General features: G+C 47.7%; 4 protein-coding genes across 10 annotated transcripts; 2 read left to right on the top strand and 2 right to left on the bottom strand.

Annotated features, from left to right (window-relative positions):
- The first annotated feature begins 61 nt into the window (after positions 1-61).
- Positions 62-5,126, top strand: LOC117903405 (cell division cycle 7-related protein kinase). Of its 2 annotated transcripts, XM_034815401.1 has the most exons (4): positions 62-377; positions 467-1,278; positions 1,460-1,682; positions 2,772-5,126. In XM_034815401.1, exons 2-4 carry the CDS (start codon positions 786-788, stop codon positions 4,339-4,341), a joined length of 2,286 nt encoding a protein of 761 aa, XP_034671292.1. In that variant the 5' UTR covers positions 62-377; positions 467-785; the 3' UTR covers positions 4,342-5,126. The 2 variants fall into 2 exon arrangements, with proteins under 2 accessions (XP_034671292.1, XP_034671294.1); XM_034815403.1 differs by lacking the exon at positions 62-377 and having other exon boundaries at positions 424-1,278.
- Positions 5,078-6,037, bottom strand: LOC117903410 (zinc finger protein 593 homolog). Its single transcript, XM_034815414.1, has 2 exons — positions 5,898-6,037; positions 5,078-5,835 (listed from the first exon to the last, which is right to left on the bottom strand). The coding sequence occupies exon 2, from the start codon at positions 5,680-5,682 to the stop codon at positions 5,179-5,181; it is 504 nt and encodes a 167-aa protein (XP_034671305.1). The 5' UTR covers positions 5,683-5,835; positions 5,898-6,037; the 3' UTR covers positions 5,078-5,178.
- Positions 6,038-6,208: 171 nt separating this feature from the next.
- On the top strand, positions 6,209-13,626 carry LOC117903409 (high affinity copper uptake protein 1). 5 transcript variants are annotated; one of them, XM_034815410.1, is made up of 7 exons: positions 6,209-6,333; positions 6,932-7,032; positions 11,211-11,302; positions 11,370-11,557; positions 11,622-11,869; positions 12,441-12,470; positions 12,997-13,626. In XM_034815410.1, the coding sequence occupies exons 3-7, from the start codon at positions 11,269-11,271 to the stop codon at positions 13,196-13,198; spliced, it is 702 nt and encodes a 233-aa protein (XP_034671301.1). In that variant the 5' UTR covers positions 6,209-6,333; positions 6,932-7,032; positions 11,211-11,268; the 3' UTR covers positions 13,199-13,626. The 5 variants fall into 5 exon arrangements, with proteins under 5 accessions (XP_034671301.1, XP_034671304.1, XP_034671300.1 ...); XM_034815408.1 differs by having other exon boundaries at positions 6,210-6,333; positions 6,932-7,028; XM_034815413.1 differs by lacking the exon at positions 12,441-12,470 and having other exon boundaries at positions 6,932-7,028.
- A 920-nt stretch (positions 13,627-14,546) lies between these two features.
- Positions 14,547-19,804, bottom strand: LOC117902202 (luc7-like protein 3). Of its 2 annotated transcripts, XR_004649384.1 has the most exons (5): positions 19,473-19,804; positions 18,305-19,299; positions 18,173-18,243; positions 17,495-18,113; positions 14,547-15,456 (listed from the first exon to the last, which is right to left on the bottom strand). XR_004649384.1 is itself a non-coding variant. In XM_034813501.1 (4 exons), exons 1-4 carry the CDS (start codon positions 19,572-19,574, stop codon positions 17,965-17,967), a joined length of 1,317 nt encoding a protein of 438 aa, XP_034669392.1. In that variant the 5' UTR covers positions 19,575-19,804; the 3' UTR covers positions 17,348-17,964. The 2 variants fall into 2 exon arrangements, 1 of the variants encoding a protein (XP_034669392.1); XM_034813501.1 differs by lacking the exon at positions 14,547-15,456 and having other exon boundaries at positions 17,348-18,113.
- Positions 19,805-19,832: the final 28 nt, after the last annotated feature.

Raw genomic sequence — 19,832 nt, forward strand, 5'->3', positions numbered from 1 at the left:
GTCCAGTGCAGTGGAAACCATCGATATTCGCATCAGCTGGCGCGCCTGTTGTCTATCGATTGTCGATAAGTGCGAAATGAATTCTGGGCCACCTAAAAACGAAAGCCGGACGGGAATTTGCGAAAATTAATTAGATAATAGACAAAGTGCGGGCTCAGTAGATGTTTCCAGTCTTGCCAACGCAGGTAATTGGCCAAAACGAAGCGCCACCAGGCCGCAAACGTCACAGGCGAGACGCCAACGCTGAAGAAGAGTGGGCAGTGTAGTGAAGGGTGGCCCAGGCGGCAGCCCAAGCCGGGGACTGGGGCGACACACACAACAATCGGAAGCTGACGCTAAAACTAAAGCACACATCCCTGAGGCGAGACGGAAGACAAGTAAGTAGACGTTGCAGGCAGCCTGAGGCACGTCAGTTGCAGTTGAAACTCTCGACAATTCGGTCTAAAAATGTATTGCGTGCACCCAGAAACAGAAACCACATAGTGAGGTAGCAGAGCACCGAACCGTTTTTAATTCTTGGATTCCGGCAGCGCTGGACGTCGCGTCGCAGTCCCCCAACGAACCCACCAACACCCACGCACGCGTCGAGCACGCATACATCCACACACTCGCAGGGAATTGTGGAGAAAAAAGCTCGTCTCATCCCGCAACCCCCCCATGGACTAAACCGATGAACAGCAGCAGCAGAAGCGCACTATTGCCACAATAAGATACTCCCAGGCCCAGCCCAGTCCAGTCACAGAAACAGACCCAGACACAGACCCAGTTGTTAGCTGAACCCTGCAATGGCGGAGCAGCGATTCATCAAGCACGAGCCGATGGCCGTGCACCAGCAGCATGTGCAGCACGCACAGCATGTCCGCAAATCAAAGCCGAACACAATCCAGTTCTACGCTGGCACCAGTCCCATCGTCCTCGTTAGCAATGCCAGCGGCGGTGGCGCGGGGGCCAGGCAGGCGGCTCGCCTGGATACGCCGACCAAAGTCAGAAACGCAGTGACAAAGCATATCCAGAAGCAGCTGAATCACCACTTCAACATCAATGAGAGCGGTCCGGTCGCGAAACCTGCGCCCAGCCAGCAGCCCCTTGCGGAGCAGCACAACAGACCCGCACAGCCCAATGCGGAGCAAAACGGAACGCCCATTGCGGAGCAGCAGCTGCCGTCTGCGACAGAGGAGGCAGGAGCAATGGGAGCCGTAGAAACCGCAACAGCAACGAAAGCGGAAGTCGATGTGGCCACAGGAGCCAGATTGATGAAGCTGCGTAACAAAAGCGAAGGTAAGTACGATGGGAGAGCGCATTTGGTGCGCGTTTTCGAATCTATTTTCGGGCAGAACAGCATCCAGCCAGCATCCCGATGTGGCAACGTGCAAATGGGTGGCCGGACCTGTAGAATGTGTCTGTGCCTGGATTAAAAACCCCCCTCACCACCGCCACCTTTTGTTTGACTCCTCCACAGATGCCATCACCGACTTGTTGACGCGCATCCCGGACGTGGGCCACCTGTTTGACGTACAGAGCCGGATTGGCAATGGCACCTTCAGCACCGTGCTGCTGGCCACGCTTAAGCGTGAGGCGAATCTGCCGGAGAGCATGCGGCGCAAGTTCGCCATCAAGCACCACATACCCACCAGCCATCCCGACCGCATTATGAAGGAGCTCCAGTGCATGACCAAAATGGGGTAGGTCTCAAAACAGAGTTGCTTCACACACACACACACACACACACATACACCAGCTGCCCACCCACTCAGCCAACACTCGCGTAATACATGTGTAGGAGGATGTCCCTAGCCCGGATCTGCCACCCAGTGGGTGGTGTTCGTTCGTTTTCGTCCTCGCTTGCGTCAGACGTCGGTAACCGACGTCAGCCGGTAACCGCCAGCCGCCGCTTCGCAATCTACGTCATTGCAATTTATTTAAGTTGGCAGCACGAACGAACCAACAGGCGAACGAGCGTGCGTGCGAGCGAGAGGCGAAACGAATGAACGTTTATTGCACTTTCACACACCATTCACGTGCTCATTTACAGTTACAATGCGCCAGCACTCTGGCTGTCCGTCCGTCTGTCTGTCTGTCCCACTCTAGCCGCTGCTCTTGTGAGTGCAATGTGCAAAAATGATGAATCAAATATGTAAATAGCTGCGGATATTTGTTTGCATATCCCAGACTAGCAGCAGGCGCTTATCGATTAGCAGCAGCAACAGCAACAGCTGCTTTGAGATTAGATTAGGGCCAGCCGTTTCAGTGGCTAAAAGCCCGACGCATACCCAATGCGTTCCACACCGCTTCGAACCGCCTGGCGCACGGGGCTGATCGGATGAGCTGTGACCCCTGAGCTTATTGAGAGCCCACTAGGTGGTCGCGTGGGTGTCTGTCGGACGTGTGTACGTGCATGACATTAGCCGGCTGGCCGGCCGGCTGGCTGGCTGCCTCCTCCTCAGACGACCCACGGCGATTCTTTTTGTGTGTCTGTTCAAGCAATTTGCGCAAATTCCGTAGCCCCAATTGCGTCACAGCGACGATAATTATGACTAGTCACGGCGATTGCTCGCGTATTCCCATCGCTCATCGCTGTGTGACGTCGACGCGCGCTCCATCACAGACACTCAATCCAGAGAGGGGAGAGAGAGAGTGTCTCTGTGTTTGTGTGTGTGTGGGCGTTTTTGCATGCAAACAGATGCGGAGCAGAGCAGAGTCAAGGGTGCTCCACAGCAGATGGAAGAGAGCGAAAGCTAACCTGGTGCCATCTCACTCTTTCTCGTTATTAGCGGAATGGACAATGTCGTTGGGATCCACTGCTGCATGCGTTGTGACGCCTCGGCTGCCTTCGTGATGCCCTACATGCCCCACGACCGGTTCCATGACTTTTACACCAAGATGGACGTGTCCGAGATCCGTCTGTACATGCGCAACCTGCTGGTGGCCCTGCGCCACGTCCACAAGTTCAACGTGATCCACCGGGACGTGAAGCCGAGCAACTTCCTGTACAACCGGCGGCGCCGCGAGTTTCTTCTGGTGGACTTTGGGCTGGCCCAACATGTCAATCCGCCGGTCCTGGCCGCGGGCACGGCCGCAGGAGGACAGCAGGAGCAGCGCAGCCGCCACACTGCAGCTGGTGGTCCGAACAGCAAGCGCTTCAGAGACAGGGAGACGGAGGCGGCAGTGCAGACAACAGCTGCCGCTGCTGCTGCTGCTAGTGCTGCAGCGGTGGCCGCAGCCGATGCCGGCCTGGGGGGAGCAGTGAAGCGCATGCGGCTGAACGAGGAGGGCGGCTGGGGCAAGATGCCGCTCAAGCCGGTCAACGAGATTGCCCATGGCCAGAACGAGTCGAAAGAAGTTGTCGCTCAGGCACCAGAGCAGCCACAGCTGTCCACACAGCAACAGCAGCAGCAGCAGCAGCCTGAGCAGACACCAAGCTCGGCCACGGGCACTGGCACTGGCACGGGCACAGTCGCGTGCACCGGCAGCAAGTACAACACAAACCGAAGCGCCACTGGATCGACGAACAGCGGCAAGTGTTTCTGCTTTGCCAACCCATCGGTGTGCCTCAACTGTCTGATGAAGAAGGAAGTGCACGCCTCGCGGGCTGGCACGCCGGGCTACCGTCCGCCCGAGGTGCTGCTCAAGTACGCGGACCAGACCACGGCCGTGGATGTGTGGTCCGTCGGCGTGATCTTCCTCTCGCTCATGTCGTCGGTGTATCCGTTCTTCAAGGCGCCCAACGACTACATAGCCCTGGCCGAGATAGTCACCATCTTCGGGGACCAGGAGATACGCAAGACGGCCTTGGCCCTCGAGCGCATGGTCACCCTCAGCCAGCGTTCCCGTCCGCTCAACCTGCGCAAGCTGTGCCTGCGCTTCCGCAACCGGGCCATCTTCAGCGACGCCAAGATGTTGAAGAAGTACGAGTCGCCCGACGGGCAGTGCGAGGTGTGCAAGAACTGCGACCAATACTTCTTCAACTGCCTGTGCGAGGAGAGTGAATATCTGACCGAGCCGCTGGAGCCGTACGAGGTCTTTCCGGCCTCCGCCTACGATCTGCTGGAGCGCCTGCTGGAGGTCAATCCGCACAAGCGCATCACCGCCGCCGAGGCACTGCAGCATTCCTTCTTCAACTGCCAGGGACAGGGCCAGAACTCTCAGACGGCTGGAGCTCAGCAAGTCGCCAGTGCGCCGCGCAAGGGCCGCACCGCTGCCGCCAGGCAGATGACGCGTCGCCGTGTCACCACCAAATCCGTCTCAATGGGCATACAGCCGCTGCAGCAGCTGGAGATTGAGCAGCAGCTGCTGTACCCCGCCAAACTGGAGGAGCTCCAGACGGTGCTCAACAAGCTCTAAGGCTCTAGTCTCGTTCCTCCCACTGTACATTGTATATAGATTTGTGCACATCCGAAATCATTACCTGTACATGCAGCAAACGTCTCAGCTGGTTGTGCGCTGCAGCACCTCAGCCCCCACGGCCACATTTACTTACCTCAAATTTGCATCTCACTGGAGAATTTGAGAAGCCAGCAGCCCAGTAGCCGTCTATCGCATAATATACTCAACTCAACTCAACTCAAAGGAAACCAAAAAGGAAAGGCATGCATACTATACCACATACACACACACACACACACACACACACACACCTACACGTATATATATATATATTTTATAGCAAAGTGTTAACCATGAACAATAGGAAGGAGGAATACCAAAAATTTTAAAAGTGAAAGAAAGAAAAGTGAAAAAAATACTACCTAAAGGATATAAAATAAATATAATTTAAAGTTTATAAGTACACACGTGCACATGTACATGTGGTGGCAGAGCACTTGCATGGCTCCTCCCCCCAGTGATCACCCGCAGCCTGCACCATCCATTGTCCTACTTGCAGCCCAATGGCACTCCCACTCTCATTTTGGATGGCGATGGATGTGGCTTGAGAAGTCCGTGCTACTGCAGGCACACATTATTGTACCCATTTTTTGTTGTTGTGTTGCATAGTTCGAATAATTATAGATTACCCACCCCATCTATGTATATCCACAAGTATCCTCATGAACGGGAAACAAACATAAATATGTACATATAGAGTATATACAGAAAGAGAAAAATATATTTATACGATGCGATTGTAATGCTCAAAGTGTAACAACACTTCCAGGGGGTAGTCCTATGGGTTTGGCCTTGCTAAGTTTCCATCTTTTGGGGCCTGTTGCGCGTCGCCCTGGTTGACATTGTGCTGGCTACAGGTGTCGATACGGCGGCTGCTGTGGTCTCCACTTTCTCCTCGACTTTGATACGTTTGCCGGCAATGACCTCCTCCTTTGTGGGCTGTGTTTCCATGCCACGCTTCTTGGCCTGCTGGAAGCTGCCACGTCCGGCGGCACGCTCGGACTCCTCGATGCTGTACGGCTCGATTTCGAGTGCCTTGAGGCGGCGCTTGTGCACTTTGGTGCGGAAGTGCGCCTGCATGGCTGTGTCGTCGATGAAGTACTTGGCGCAGTGCACACAGTAGAACTGGGCAAAGCCGGGCTTCTCCAGGTCCACGTTTTGATTGATTAGCTCGCCACTCCGGGTGCGCAGATCGTCATCGATTTGGTCCAGGTCGCGGCGGCGGTTGCGGACGCGCCAGCGACGCTGCAAGTGCGTATCGCCATAGTGCATCTTCTTACGCTTCGTTACCATTCCCATGTTGAGGCTGTTTTATTTACTTTTTGCAGTGCGAAAGGCAAAATAGATATTTGTTTTGATTCCGTTCTGGGTGGGCTGCACGTGTTTTTTGTTATTGCCTGCTCGGGTGGACAGGGAACTGGTGCAACGGGCTCAATAGAGAGTGCGAAAGACCTGAAAAAGTATTAGAACAGTTATTATATAAGATAAAGAGTTAAACTGCATTTTATTCACACCTGTTTTGGCAATAAACAAAGTTTTCTTTAATTTACTACGCAAAAACATTCGCCTCCGCTGGTCGCTGGCGATGGAAGGAGCCACGATATCGCTGGTATATCGATAGATAGTTTCAGCGGGCTGGTCACACTACGATTTTAGCTGTTTTTACTATTAATTATTGTTAAATTCGCTAAAACACCAACTAATAACGTTTTGTTAAAGATGAAACTAAACATAAATGGCAACTGCTATTCTAAAATAGCTTTTAGCAACTTTATCTTTCCCAGTGCAGATCTGTGTGTTTGTCATTTTTTAGTGCTATTTTGAGGAGTACATATCGCGGTTTTGAATAATAAAACATATGTTCGCTATTAATTTATCAACAATCGTACGAAAAAGTTGTCTGCGGGCGGACGTCGTACGGAATTTGTTTTATCAAAACGGCAAAGACAAGTAAGCCAAGCCATTATAGAAGAATAAACAAAAGAGCTGGACAATTGCAGCAGCTTGATAATGTGCAAACAATTCTTAATCCATCGATACGCACACAACGGCAAAGTGCACACACGCACAAGCATATATGTGATTAAATAACACAAAAGTGAACCTGTATTTGTGGAAAGAGCTCGCGTTTATTTAATAATTATCGTAACTAGATGGTTGTTGTCAAAGAGGGCCAATGGTGGGGGAGGGGGGGCGTTGTCAACTAGTGGAAATCGCGATGCTGCCGGACCACATTCTTGCTAGGCTGCTGGGGGAGGCTATTGCCTGTGCTGCTATTCCAGGCGAGCAGGCTCTACCACCCACTGGAATCCAAAGCCATATGTCCATACCATACTTACGGATGTAAATACGTATATGCACACAAATGCATACAATATTTATGTTAAACGATAAAATGATATGTGCATGGAGCTGGAAATGTACTGAAAAGTTGCTGCACTAATCTCGCGCGGGGTCGCTGCGGGGCGTCATTGTTTCGCTCACATTTATTGCTGACGACGATTCGATTGTAGTTTGTGGATTATGTTAATTGTTGATATTGTTTTAGCCACACACACACATTCCGCTGAATCGGTTGGTTGTTGCCGGCATTCTCGCAGAATTCGCATTGAAACAACAACGTACTGAATTTCACACCAGCTGCTGTAAGTATAGCAACAACAACAACCACAGTTACAGTTACTATTAAAGCAAATCTCTTATCGATAATGAAATACGGAACGAAACGGAACGCTTGCATGCCGATTACGATTATCAGTGCTGCCGATCACTTATCAGTGATTCGCCATTCGAACCGTTATGCGTACAACTACACACGCATGCGTACGTACGCTAGTGATTTATTCACTCTTTTGATTGATTTTAATTTTAGACCGCAATCACAACTCGCTCTGATATAACAGTGTCGCCCCGCCCTCACCCTCCTGATTCACTTTTCCCCATATTCCTGCTGCTCCCATACGCATCAACCGAAAATACTCGCTGCAGCTGCTCTGTTGCTCTGCATTGCTCTCTGCCTCTCTATTGCCATGTCTCTGCTTGTTTTATCTTATGCTCGTTTCCATGGCATTTCGCAAAGCGATTGCAACGGTACAAGAGATCAAATGTGTACACATGCACGTTTTTGTGTGTGTGTGTGTCTTGTGCTTGGTTTTATGATATGATATGGAAATAATATACATACATGTGCATAGAGGAAATGTACGATTGTGTGACTGACTGAAAGTCTTGCAGCATTCATTCATTTACTCTGACATCAGCTGACGCAACGCTGATAGTTCCTGGGGATGGAACTACATGCATATGTATGTATGTATGTAATTGGCAGCGCAGTGTACAGTGGCTCCATCGCATAATCGGACAGCAGTTTCCTCTTTACGAATGTGCCCAAAAAGTATATAGAAATGCGTTAGACCAACCGTTTTTTCACTATTTATACAACTTTATAGTATTACCTATCCAAATCATAAACAAAAAGTCATACTTTTTAGTGAGAACAGTTAGTTTTAATCGAAAAACCAAAAAAAGTCATGTTTTGAGACTCAACGCATAATCGGACAGGTCAAAAATGCCAAAGGAAAATCCCGTTTTTTTTTTTTTAAAATCTTTTCATAGTCCCGGTTTTTCTTATCGAATGTATGCCATGGATGCCTGAATATATACCAGACAAAACAAAAACATTTTGTATGCCCCCCCCCAGGAGAGCAATCCTTTTTCGAAATTTCGCTTGCTATAGACATAGAACACGGAAGGAAAACTGCTCGGAAAACCGCCAAATGGATTGAAAAAGGCTAAACCATGGTTCACTAAATAAATATAAGGATCCATAATAAGTTTAGGCTGGTCAAAATTATTCGGGAAGGCCACAGCTAACTTTTATATGATCCAAAAGAGCATTCGATATTAAAAAAAATTAGTAAAAATAACTTTAAAAATTCATAAAAATTAGAACCTACTTCAAAATCGATCGGGAAAATGGTTTTCCCAAAGAGGGGGGTCTTATACATTGAAAAAGTACCATTTGTATGAGAGATTTCCCCGACCTAGTACATTTGTGGGCTCTAACATTGAAATAATTAAGTCGAGAACTTGTACTGAGAAAATTAATTTATCGAATAAGGCATTTTGATGCTATATCATCGTAAATTAAACTTTTTTGGTAGCATTCATTAAATAATATCTTTTAATAATAAACACTATCAAAAAAATTGGAATTTTAGAGAATATAGCATCAAAATGCCTTATTCGATAAATTAATTTTCTCAGTACAAGTTCTCGACTTAATTATTTCAATGTTAGAGCCCACAAATGTACTAGGTCGGGGAAATCTCTCATACAAATGGTACTTTTTCAATGTATAAGACCCCCCTCTTTGGGAAAACCATTTTCCCGATCGATTTTGAAGTAGGTTCTAATTTTTATGAATTTTTAAAGTTATTTTTACTAATTTTTTTTAATATCGAATGCTCTTTTGGATCATATAAAAGTTAGCTGTGGCCTTCCCGAATAATTTTGACCAGCCTAAACTTATTATGGATCCTTATATTTATTTAGTGAACCATGGTTTAGCCTTTTTCAATCCATTTGGCGGTTTTCCGAGCAGTTTTCCTTCCGTGTTCTATGTCTATAGCAAGCGAAATTTCGAAAAAGGATTGCTCTCCTGGGGGCATACAAAATGTTTTTGTTTTGTCTGGTATATATTCAGGCATCCATGGCATACATTCGATAAGAAAAACCGGGACTATGAAAAGATTTTTGGAAAAAAAACGGGATTTTCCTTTGGCATTTTTGACCTGTCCGATTATGCGTTGAGTCTCAAAACATGACTTTTTTTGGTTTTTCGATTAAAACTAACTGTTCTCACTAAAAGGTATGACTTTTTGTTTATGATTTGGATAGGTAATACTATTAAGTTGTATAAAAAGTGAAAAAACGGTTGGTCTAACGCATTTCTATATACTTTTTGAGCACATTCGTAAAGAGTAAACCGCTGTCCGATTATGCGATGGAGCCACTGTATGTGCATATGTACATACATATATACTTGAAAGCGAGAGTCTGCAACCGGTTTCGCACGTCTCTATCTCTGTTTAAACTTTAAAGTTTAAACCCATTGCAGTATCTATAGATTTGGATACATACAATATTTCAAGTAGCGAAGTTAATTATGCTGGTTCTCTTTTGGAGTGCACTGATTTCGACATCTCTCTCTCTCCAACGATACCGTTAAGGCGCTCTCTTTCTCTCCATGACAAGTCAATTTCCCTTTCATTTTGCGCTCTTTGTGGGGGCCAAATTGAAAGCAAACTAATCCCAACCAAACGATACAGTCCAATCCAACCAGTTGGGCCGGTCAGCGTACCACGCCATTCCAAGGCTAGCCTCCGTCCAACATTCCCCAAACAGATCACAGATACAGATGCTCAAAGCAATATCAAAGCATTCATTGCCCTCACCCCCACCCGCCTAGAAAGTGCAATTGTCCGTTCAATTGTGCGCCATTGAGATTTGCCCAGCAAGAAAGTGGAGCTGAAAGAGGAGCCGAGAAGTGAAGCTGAAATAAAGAAGCTTTCAAGCTTGGATGTTGCCTGAGTTTTACATAGGTGTGTGTAGGTGTAATATCAGCACTCAAACAAATAAGCTTGATCTATCAGATAATGTTGAATTGATCTGGAACTGCCCATGTGCACGCGTGCATTCGTGCAGTTTGTTTCTGCTGTGTGCGCAACGTCTGGGAATCTCCATATTTACGCTGAGATTGAAACGGGTTTCCCCCTCCCTTTTAATCACTAAAAAGTAATAGAGAGATGTCTAAGTACGTGGCTGTCATTTCTCTGGAATCGTCATATTCTATGGGCATTCACAGTGGAGCCAAAAGACTACTGTAAAGCAAATCCAAATCTACATACATATGTATGTACGAGCGCTGACTTGAAGCCTCAACATCGAGCGGAATATATTTCACCCTTCATGTGCAGTTTTCACTCATCTGTAAGTTCATTGCGATAATTGTGGAATGCAAATTCCCAGATTGAGTGTAAATGAGCTTGCGGCGCCCAGCCACTTCCCTTCACTTTACTCGCGATATCAGCCAAATGTTGCGGTAATTGTCAATTTGATCATTCCAATCAGATAGTTGCCATGTTTGCGGCGGGGCTGGAACTGGAACATTTGCCACTGATTGCGGAAGGGCCAACCCAAGTCTTATCATAATTACGGCTGTTGCTGCTGGTGCTCTGATATGCAGACACCACAGAAGCAGATATGTACACAGACAGCCGAATAATGCGGTGAACCACAATGCAAAAACATTAAAAAGAGTTCCAAGAATCCGAGTCGAGAATTTCTAACTGTTTTTGTGCCGAGAACTGGCATTGCAGAACCAGAGCGGCAAGCGGCTGGAACTGGAAGTGCCTTCCAAGCGGTAAGCAGAGTGGAGGATTCTCTTTGTCTCACTCTCTCTCTTCATCTGCCGCAGCAAGGTCAAAAGAAACTCGTGGCAAAAAGCTGGTGGGGGGTCACACTCCCCATCCCGTTGGGCGGTTTAATGGCACACGTGAAGTTATGCCAAATATTTCAATTTCGCCGCGCCATTCGAATGCCACACAAAAGACGTCGACGAGTGAATGGAAAAGGGCATCGGAAAAGGGAATGTAAAAGGGAAATGGTAAAGGAGAATGGAGAGGCAGGGAGGCAGCTGCTAACAAGAGATTGTCTTTCTAATTGGAATTTGAGTGTCTTGCGATTTGGGTTGGGGCCGTGTCGAATCAGTTGTTTAATGGCAAAATGTGTAATTCCGGCATGAAACTTTCTCTCCCGTCACGCAGACAATAAGCGCCAGATCAACGATATTCCAGAGAGATCAGAGAGACAGAGACAGCAAAAATGGACCACGCCCATCACAGTGCGCCCAGTGTTGGTAAGTACTCGAGGGATCACGAGGGGGGGATAACATGACATGGTAAAGTAATCTATAATTCGGACAGATCATTCCATGCACCACGACCATGCTGGCATGCACCACGACCACAGTGGGATGGACAGCAGCATCAGCCCCATTGGTACCACCACCACCACGACGGATCCCACGGTGCGCGACATACACGCTGGACACCATCATGGCGGCGGCGGTGGCGGCACGGGCACTGGCATGGAGCACATGATGTCCATGGCGGTAAGCAAGAAACGACACATCACATGATCCCGTTCTGATCTTCCGATTGGTCTGCTTGGATTAGTTCCACTTTGGGTACAACGAGACGATCCTCTTCTCCTGGTGGCACATTGATACGGTGGCCGGTCTGATTGGTTCGATGATTGCCATCTTCCTGCTGGCCCTGCTCTACGAGGGACTAAAGTACTACCGCGAGTATCTGTTCTGGAAGACATACAACCTGCTCGAGTACCGCCCGGTGACGGGTCCACAGCGCAATCCAGAGGCACCGCGCCTGCCCTCGCCAGCGGCGGCTGCCCCATCACCAGTGCAGTGAGTACTAGTCCGGCATGGGCTACCCTCAGCTCTGTAAAGTTATTGGTTCCCCCTCGGGGAAGCACGTTTCTTCAATGATTTTATCGCATGCTTGATCGTTGTGGCCTCTGTTCTTGTTGTAAATATTAATTTTAATGCTTTCTTCTTCTTTCTCGTTTTCGTTGCCGTTATCGTTACCGTTACCCGTTACCGTTACCTGTTAAAATCCCGTAAACTGTTACCGCTATCCGCTCTCTTGTGGGTAATACCATCATCCCGCATTCGCATCCACATCATCATTATTCCGCACCATCTGAAACTGAATCCGAACCTGATTCTGCATCTGCATCTGCTCGTCGCCGTTCTTCATTTGTAAATTCAATACGCCAAAATCCACGCTCATTCCGACCAACCGCTTTTCCCCATTAAACGTAATCGCTGATTGAATTGATTGATGTATATTGTATTACGAAACCGAAACCGAATCTGTAACTGTATCTGTATCCGTATCCGTATCCGCATCTGTTCACTCGATCCGCAAACCCGAATACGAATCTGCAACTGTGACACGCTTCAATCGATCTTTTAGATACGTTGGCGAAGTTGTGCACAAGCAACCGTAAGTATCGCTCTTTCAGCCATTATTCCAAGTGCAATTTTAGAACTACTTAATTTAATGCTAACATTTTGAGTTGATATTATCGTATCGTATCGTATTCCCTGCCCAGAGACGCTGCACATGTTTACACAGCGTGAGGGGCGCTGACTCAGACGTCTGGTCTGTCCGATTGCAACAAACACACAACTGTTTCCGTTCCATTCGCGTATTGGGTGACAAGTCTGCCACAGATTGATTGTACCAGTACTCGTGCCAGCAGCTAGTTATATGTAAATATATGTCTGACACATACACCTGTAGAAGCGATACAAAACCTTTAAACGTAATGCTAACCCTAGTCTAGTGTAGATTAACTTAACAACCGACACCTCCAGGGACAAACCGTACCTGCTGGAAGATCGATGCTCCGTTTCTGTTCCGTTCCGTGTTTCGTTTCTGTTTTCGTTTCAGTTTGTGAGCTTCAATTTCATCATTTGCTCTCCAATTTTGATGTGATATCTAACTGCGAATTTTATCCCTTTCGTAGACCCTCGATGCTCTCGGTGAATCATTTGTACCAGACGCTGCTTCACATACTGCAGGTGACGCTCTCCTTCCTGCTCATGCTGATCTTCATGACATACAACGTCTGGCTCTGCCTGATGGTGGTGCTGGGCGCGGCAGTGGGCTACTTCCTCTTCTGCTGGAAGAAGTCCGTCATCGTGGATGTGACCGAGCACTGTCACTAGCAGCGAATCAGCCCGGATCGGGGCAGTCTCCGGTGTCTAACTCAGGAGGAGGAGCTGCCCGCAATCTAGATGGTTGGATGGATGGATGGTGCTGGGCTTGATGGCCCGGATGGCTCTCACACATGCACACATAAAGAAAGACACACTCGCTGCCCTGCATACAGCCCTCCCCTGCTACTGCTCCTGCTCTATGCTAACTACTCTTTAGGTATTAGTCGTACTCTAGCCAGGGCTGGGCAACACATTGTCCAACACTGACTGTCGAACTCTTAACTCTGGACTTCTTCGAGACAACTGTAGGACTTCCTAGAAAAACACTGAACACAACATTTGATCGGCTCAACACTTTCGAAGAGTATTTGCTGGATGGTAGTGGAGGATAAAGATTAAGTTGAAAGTTGAACAAATTTTAGCGGAACAAGAATTTAGAGAGCAGAGTGGAACAACTGTAGATACGCGCAAAAATCAAGGCAATACATTTGTAGAGAACTCGATCGATCGGTCGTTCGATATTGGTTCGAAATTATTACAAAAGAGAACACACAAGAGATATTTCATAAAGTTTCCTATCCTGCGCCCCCAAACAAATATTTTTTATCAATCTTATTATTATACCATTTTGTATGCATACTTATTATTATATTATTATGATCATTCTTATTATTTTGGTAATAAAATTAACGCCTTTTTTTATACCATTTTCGTTGCGTTTGGTTCGTTTCGGTTCGGTAACCTACAAGACATTTTGTTATGTAAAAATATTCTTAATCATTATCCACGATTTGAGGAGGGATGTACAAGTGGAATTATCTACAGCTCGGACGGGGTTTCCTACTTGACAGCGCTTCCTCCTGCATGCATTTATGGATTCTACTCTAGAACAAACTGTATTTAATAGGGAATTCGAAATACCGAGTTACCGTGAATGAATTATAGGAACTTAAGTGCATCCCCAGATAACGCTCAAGCTCACTCCAACTGCTTTTCCTACGATCATAATTGACTGTAAATATGCAACATTAAAGCTTACATTTAGCTTAAAGCTCAGTGCGTGACATAATCCGATTCGAAGTTTCAAAGAGTGAAACTAAAGAGATTTGAGCCGTACTGTACATACCCCTGCAGCTGTTAATCGGTACATAATTTGTAGATATTAAATATAAAGCAAATACATACAGTGAAGAATGGCAAATAAAGTGTATAACTATGCGACTATTATTGTTAACATTAAATTTATAAATAAATAAATAAATATACAACAAAGATATTGTTACAACAAAAAGAATGACGTTTAAAACCTGAAAATGGGAGGACAGATCGGCAGAAAATAAAACAACAGATTGCCAACTTGTTTTTGGGGATTCGTTTTGATCTTTATTTAGAAAATTATTGCGAGTCTCACTATTTAGAATGTTGTATCCTTACTCATAGCGTACGTAAATCATACTTAAAAACATCTTTACATGACTACAGGGCGTTCGATCGATCGATGGTTAGATAAATAATTATTGATTCGTTAGGCTCTACATAAGTGTCCTCAAACTTGATCATTCCTTTTTGGGGACAGAATGGGAATATGGGGATGCGCTTTGCCACGAACTGATGGGCTGGGTGGGGACTCAATTGAATTGAAAGGGAAAGTTGAATAGTTGCAGTTGGGTTTGGAGAAAGGCGCTCCCTCGCTCAAGCATTCACAAGCGCACCAGAGATCAGAAAGGGAAAGGGCTTTTAGCCTATGGACTTGCTCCATAGAAGATCTGGTCTGGTGCCGCCTGTGAAGGCCAGTCGTTGGGCATAGACTGGGGAGACAGCGTGGAAGATGCGTGGTGGGGGAGGTCAGGGTCGAGGGCTATATATATATGTATATTTAGTGATGAGAGAAATAGAAATTCACCTCGTTTGTCTCTAATAACTGTTCTATGCGATGTGTCTCTCGCTCTCTTCCGGGATCAGAGATGGCTTGGTGGACAGTTTGTTGATCGTGGATCGTGGATGGCAGCAGAGTGCGTGCGTGGTTCGTGGTTGAGGTTCATGGATGGAGCGATGCCGCGGCCTTGTCTGTCGTGAAGAAACATTTATGTGTGGGGGGGAGGTGTGGCATAGAAGTTACCTGGTTGGCTCTTCTTTCTATCTATACATCTCTCTCTCTCTCTCTTCCTCTCTCTTTCTCTTTTTCTCTCTCTATCTTTTTTTGCCTCTCTTGACCACAGATCCATTCCAAAGCCAGTTCCAGTTCTAGAGCATTCCGAATGTCCCTCCTGGAATGTGCGAGAAAATTTTGTGTGAATTTGGGGTGTGACAGAGAGAGGCTTGTAGAAGGGAGACTTGATCAGTTTTATATATAGAATGCATGTGTGTTTGTGTGTGTGTGTGTGTGTGTGTGTGAGTCTCGGATCGAAAACAATTTGATGAAACTCTGAAAGGCTTTACATCTAAAGGTACGAGTACGGGCATGGGTGGTATGATATGGAGGGGAAAGATCTGCATAATTTGTGGGATATTTACTGATCACGCACACACACACACACACACGCAGATGCACACTTGGATATATGTATCTTGATTTTGGGTATTTATTTATGCACTTTAATTTTTGTTTATCAAGTTGGGGGGTGGTCTCTGGGGGTCAGTCACAATTTACCTGTGTGGATGAGTGTGGGTAGGAAAGTTGAGCATACAATACACACGCACAAACATATATGTACACACATATGTAGATATGTATAACGGCACTCTGGATATGGCTTTGCCCTTTTCTTTCTCCTGCTCTGTTTCTGTCTCTGTCGCTGTCGCGCGGTCGCTCTGCACTGCACTGCACAGCACTGCACAGCACTGTCTGCTCTGCTCTGCTGTCTCCCTCTGATTCATTGGTTGATTTTCATTAGATTTGTTCATATTCGATTTGCATTTGGTTTGATTTTGATTTTGATTTGTGTTTCGTTAGTGCAATTACCTCGTTGGTGTTGGTTGGTTCGTTGGTTGCTGTTTCTCTTATACTTTTCTTAGTCATGGATCACTTAGTTGGATGGATGCACTCGTTGGGACGGAGAGAGCACAAACAAGGCAGCGGCGGCAACGAACAACCCTTTCCAAATGGATGTGGGTTCTGGTTTGGCTGCTCTCGCTTTGGCCTTTGTTTGTGCGTCTCCTGAGCCCGGGTAATGGGTTTTGGGGCGTTGGGACTACGACTACATACCTCCGAGGGACGGAACGACGACCCAAAACAATGCTCCATACTCAGTTCTGGCAAATGACATGCAAATGCGTTTCTCAATATTTATATGTACATATGTGTGTGTGTGTGTGTATGCGTGTGTTTGCTGGGTGATGTGGGGAAGTGGTGGGTGGATTGGGGTTCTTTTGGTGGGCTTGTTGGGTGAATCTGCATCTGTTGGGTTAGTTAAGCGCAAAGTAGAGATATCGATATCGAGGAATGGCTTGGTAAATACCTGTTTCAGTTACTGTTCTTGGCTTTGGCCACTCGTTATACTTGTTCTCATCTGTCTGCCGAGCACTCAGTTCAGTCAGCCCTGAAAGCCTTCCTCCAACTATGCCCTAAGCAATCAGTGGAAACGTCTTTGAAGCTTGCAAAACTCATGACAATTATGCTGCGGCTCAAATCATGATTAAGTTTATTCTAGTGAGTAGATAATACATCCATTACCAACCTCAGTCAATGTCAACGAAATATATGCATTGCTCAAGTGTCCTCAGGCATGTTCCTCCCAGTTCCTTCCCAGCAATACTTCCAAATTAGTACTCAACGAACGAGTCTATAGGGGATAGCTTAGGTAAGTATCTTTCAGTTTCTATGCAATTCTATAAGAACAACCCTTTCCTATCACTAGTCTGAAATCGAGACTGTCAAATATAATTTCAGTTCGGTTTTTGTCGTATAATTTGTCGCATCACCTCAAGTGCCTCAAGGCACATCTAAAGATATCAAGTTAAGAGAGAGCTCTTATATCCCAACGAAATCAGAGCCCAAGGCTGTGTGCACAAGGCTCTAGTTTCTAGGGAGCAAGTGTCTTCTTTTCGAGTCCCCCCGTCTGCGCGGTCCTGTCTTTTTGGTTCAGTTTTCAGTGTCAGTTTTCACACAGTGTGGAGAGAGTGGAAAGTGGAGAAGTTACAAAGTTATTCTGGTATGCGTACACAGGAGTCGTTTTTGTATATATTTAAACAGAATATAGAGCTTGTGGTATTGGCTACGGTGTGAAGTGGTACAGTACGGTACGGTACAGTACGGTACGTTATGGTATGGTAGATGGTACCGGGAGTAGCAAGTGTTCGACTCACCTCATTGGTGGATCCATGCTCTGGCAAGGATCTCTGATCTCGCCTGCCAGCTCACGCTCTCAGCTCATTCTCACTCTCTTCTGATTCTGTTTCTGCTCTGTTCTTTTTTTTCTTTTTTTTTTTTTGTTTACTGTTCTGATACATATTACTTGAAATTTTTGTTAATTATTGTTTTGGGGTACCTCGATGGTGGTGTTTGCTTCTTCTCTTTCTCTTTCTCTTTCGGTTTCGGTTTGCGGTTTGTGTGTTTCGTGTGCTCGCCGCAGCAGCAGCGATGGGACGTGGACTCGGGCGTGCTGGTTGTGGATGCGCGTTGGATGCATTGGGTACATTCGGGGGGCGGGGGTTTAGCTACAAAGGACCGCGCAGTGACGGCTGAGTTCTCGGATTTTGGTGTGCTTCTGCTTCTGCTGCAGCTTCTTCTTTGTTTTGTTCTGCTTTTGCTTCTGTTTCTGCTTCTGTTTTGGTCTCTAGTAGCGACTGCGGCTGCGACTGCGGCCATGCCGCTCGCGGCTATCCTGCCGATAGTGGCTGTGATTGTGGTGCCTGCTACGGTTGCTGCTGTTGCTGTTGCTGCCGCTGCGCGAGTACGAGTGGCCGTGGTGCGACTTGTGGTGATCTGAAAGCAATCAAACCATCAGTTAGAGGCAGGCCCAGGGAGTGGGGAAGCACACTTACGGTGGCGCCTGTCTGAGGTCTGACGGTTCGGGGCATACTCGCGACTGCGCTCCCGATACTCGCGCGGCTCGCTAATGAGAGACAAGAACAATTGTTAGCACCGGAGAGCTGTCAAAGCCGTAGCCTAGTTACCGTCTATTGTCGTAGGAGTTGAAGCGCTGGCCCCGACCCTCGCGGCGCCTGCGCTCCTCCTGCTCGCGTTCCTGCTCACGCTCCTGATCGCGCTCCTTCTGCCGCTCATCGTTGATTTCGGCCACCGCGTTGCGCACCTTCGAGTAGCCCAGATGCTGCTTGCCCATCAGATGGTCCTCGATGCGCTGCTGGGCATCGCCAACGATCAGAAAGGCGCCGCAGATCTCGCACACCTTCATCTGCTTCTCGGGCAGGGCCTCGTGCGACCAATTTGACTGCGATTTGTTGTCTGTATTGTCTGGCTTGTCCTCCGCATCGGCTCCAGCTGCCGCTCCACCGCCAGTTGCCTCTGCGTCCACTTCGGTTGGGGAGGCTTTTCCTGTCACTGCTGCTGCTGCTGCTGCTGCTTCCTCAGCCAAATCACTGGCGGCTGGGTTTGTGGCTGGTGTAGGGGTGCTGTTGTGGATCGCTGGAACATCGCTGAAGCTTGTCCCGGGACTGGCCATGGGATCGTCCGCGCTGTTCGGGTCCGAGGCGAGCATCTTGCTGTTTGCCTTGCGGCTGGCCTCGTACTGCTGCAGCAGCTGCTCCTTCTCCTCCTTGACCTCATCGCAGAGCGTCATCAGGTCCTTGGCCTGGTCAACGTCACCGCGGATGCCGGCCTCTTCGGCCTCCGCCAGCAGCTTGTTGATGCGCCCATTCAGAGTGTTCAGCTGGTCCTGGTGCTTGCTCACCTGCAGCGATGGCGCCGGCTGATCGCGCTGCATTAGCTGCAGACGCTGCTTGCCCTTCTGAATCTTGCGGTCCACATCGTGCAGCATCACGTTGCAGAAGCGCAGGAACTCATCCTCGTACTGGCGCTTGCGGGCCGGACGCGCCTCCTCGTACAGATGCTTGGCCTCCTCGTCGTGAATGCGGGCGCAGGGGCCGAGGTCGGCACGTGTGTTGATAAAGAGATCGTGCGGGCAGAACTTTACATTGTAGAACTGACAAAACTGCAATAGAAAAACCAACACATGTAAAGGCAACACACACATACACATATACACATGAACATGTGCGGTGATGACTGGAAATGATTTTGTTGCCGGCAGCGGGACAGTGGGACAGCACAGCCGCAGCACAAAAGTGCATGGAAAGTTTTTGGCTGCTGGCAGCGCACACTCACCTCTGGATCTTCCCAGTTCACCTTGAGTCCTGCCTCCGAAGGATGCAGGTTCCGATTGCGGCCCATTAGCTCATCGAGCATTTGCCTGGCAGCGTCCACCATTTTCGGTATCGTCCCTGGCGGACAGTGTCAATTATTGTGGGGTCGTAGGCGGGGAGGGGGCAGGTGTCGGCAATGTAGTTTAAGTACTTGGGGCAGGTGGTGTGGGCTGCGTTCCAATGCGACCGAAAGACGTGATCTCCCCCGCGCTGCACAGTTTTACCCACTTTTTTATCAAAGAGAATCAATAAATTGGTCGTCCGCGCAGTGTGACCGCGGACTTGTCGATAAAGAAGACCGTTTGACCCGCAGAAGTATATC

Source organism: Drosophila subobscura, chromosome A, assembly GCF_008121235.1.
Source record: "Drosophila subobscura isolate 14011-0131.10 chromosome A, UCBerk_Dsub_1.0, whole genome shotgun sequence".
Taxonomy (NCBI): Eukaryota; Metazoa; Arthropoda; class Insecta; order Diptera; family Drosophilidae; genus Drosophila; species Drosophila subobscura.

What these genes read in the sequence shown, in the direction of transcription:
- LOC117903405 (XM_034815401.1), top strand. Translation starts at nt 786, where the DNA reads ATGGCGGAGCAGCGATTCATCAAGCACGAGCCGATGGCCGTGCACCAG. An exon ending in GCTGCGTAACAAAAGCGAAG is followed by an intron (nt 1,279 to 1,459) that starts GTAAGTACGATG and finishes ACTCCTCCACAG; the next exon opens with ATGCCATCACCGACTTGTTG. An exon ending in CAGTGCATGACCAAAATGGG is followed by an intron (nt 1,683 to 2,771) that starts GTAGGTCTCAAA and finishes TCTCGTTATTAG; the next exon opens with CGGAATGGACAATGTCGTTG.
- LOC117903410 (XM_034815414.1), bottom strand. Translation starts at nt 5,682, where the DNA reads ATGGGAATGGTAACGAAGCGTAAGAAGATGCACTATGGCGATACGCAC.
- LOC117903409 (XM_034815410.1), top strand. Translation starts at nt 11,269, where the DNA reads ATGGACCACGCCCATCACAGTGCGCCCAGTGTTG. An exon ending in GCTGCCCCATCACCAGTGCA is followed by an intron (nt 11,870 to 12,440) that starts GTGAGTACTAGT and finishes TCGATCTTTTAG; the next exon opens with ATACGTTGGCGAAGTTGTGC. An exon ending in GAAGTTGTGCACAAGCAACC is followed by an intron (nt 12,471 to 12,996) that starts GTAAGTATCGCT and finishes TCCCTTTCGTAG; the next exon opens with ACCCTCGATGCTCTCGGTGA.
- LOC117902202 (XM_034813501.1), bottom strand. Translation starts at nt 19,574, where the DNA reads ATGGTGGACGCTGCCAGGCAAATGCTCGATGAGCTAATGGGCCGCAAT. An exon ending in TGAACTGGGAAGATCCAGAG is followed by an intron (nt 19,300 to 19,472) that starts GTGAGTGTGCGC and finishes TTTCTATTGCAG; the next exon opens with TTTTGTCAGTTCTACAATGT. An exon ending in GACCTCAGACAGGCGCCACC is followed by an intron (nt 18,114 to 18,172) that starts GTAAGTGTGCTT and finishes GATTGCTTTCAG; the next exon opens with ATCACCACAAGTCGCACCAC.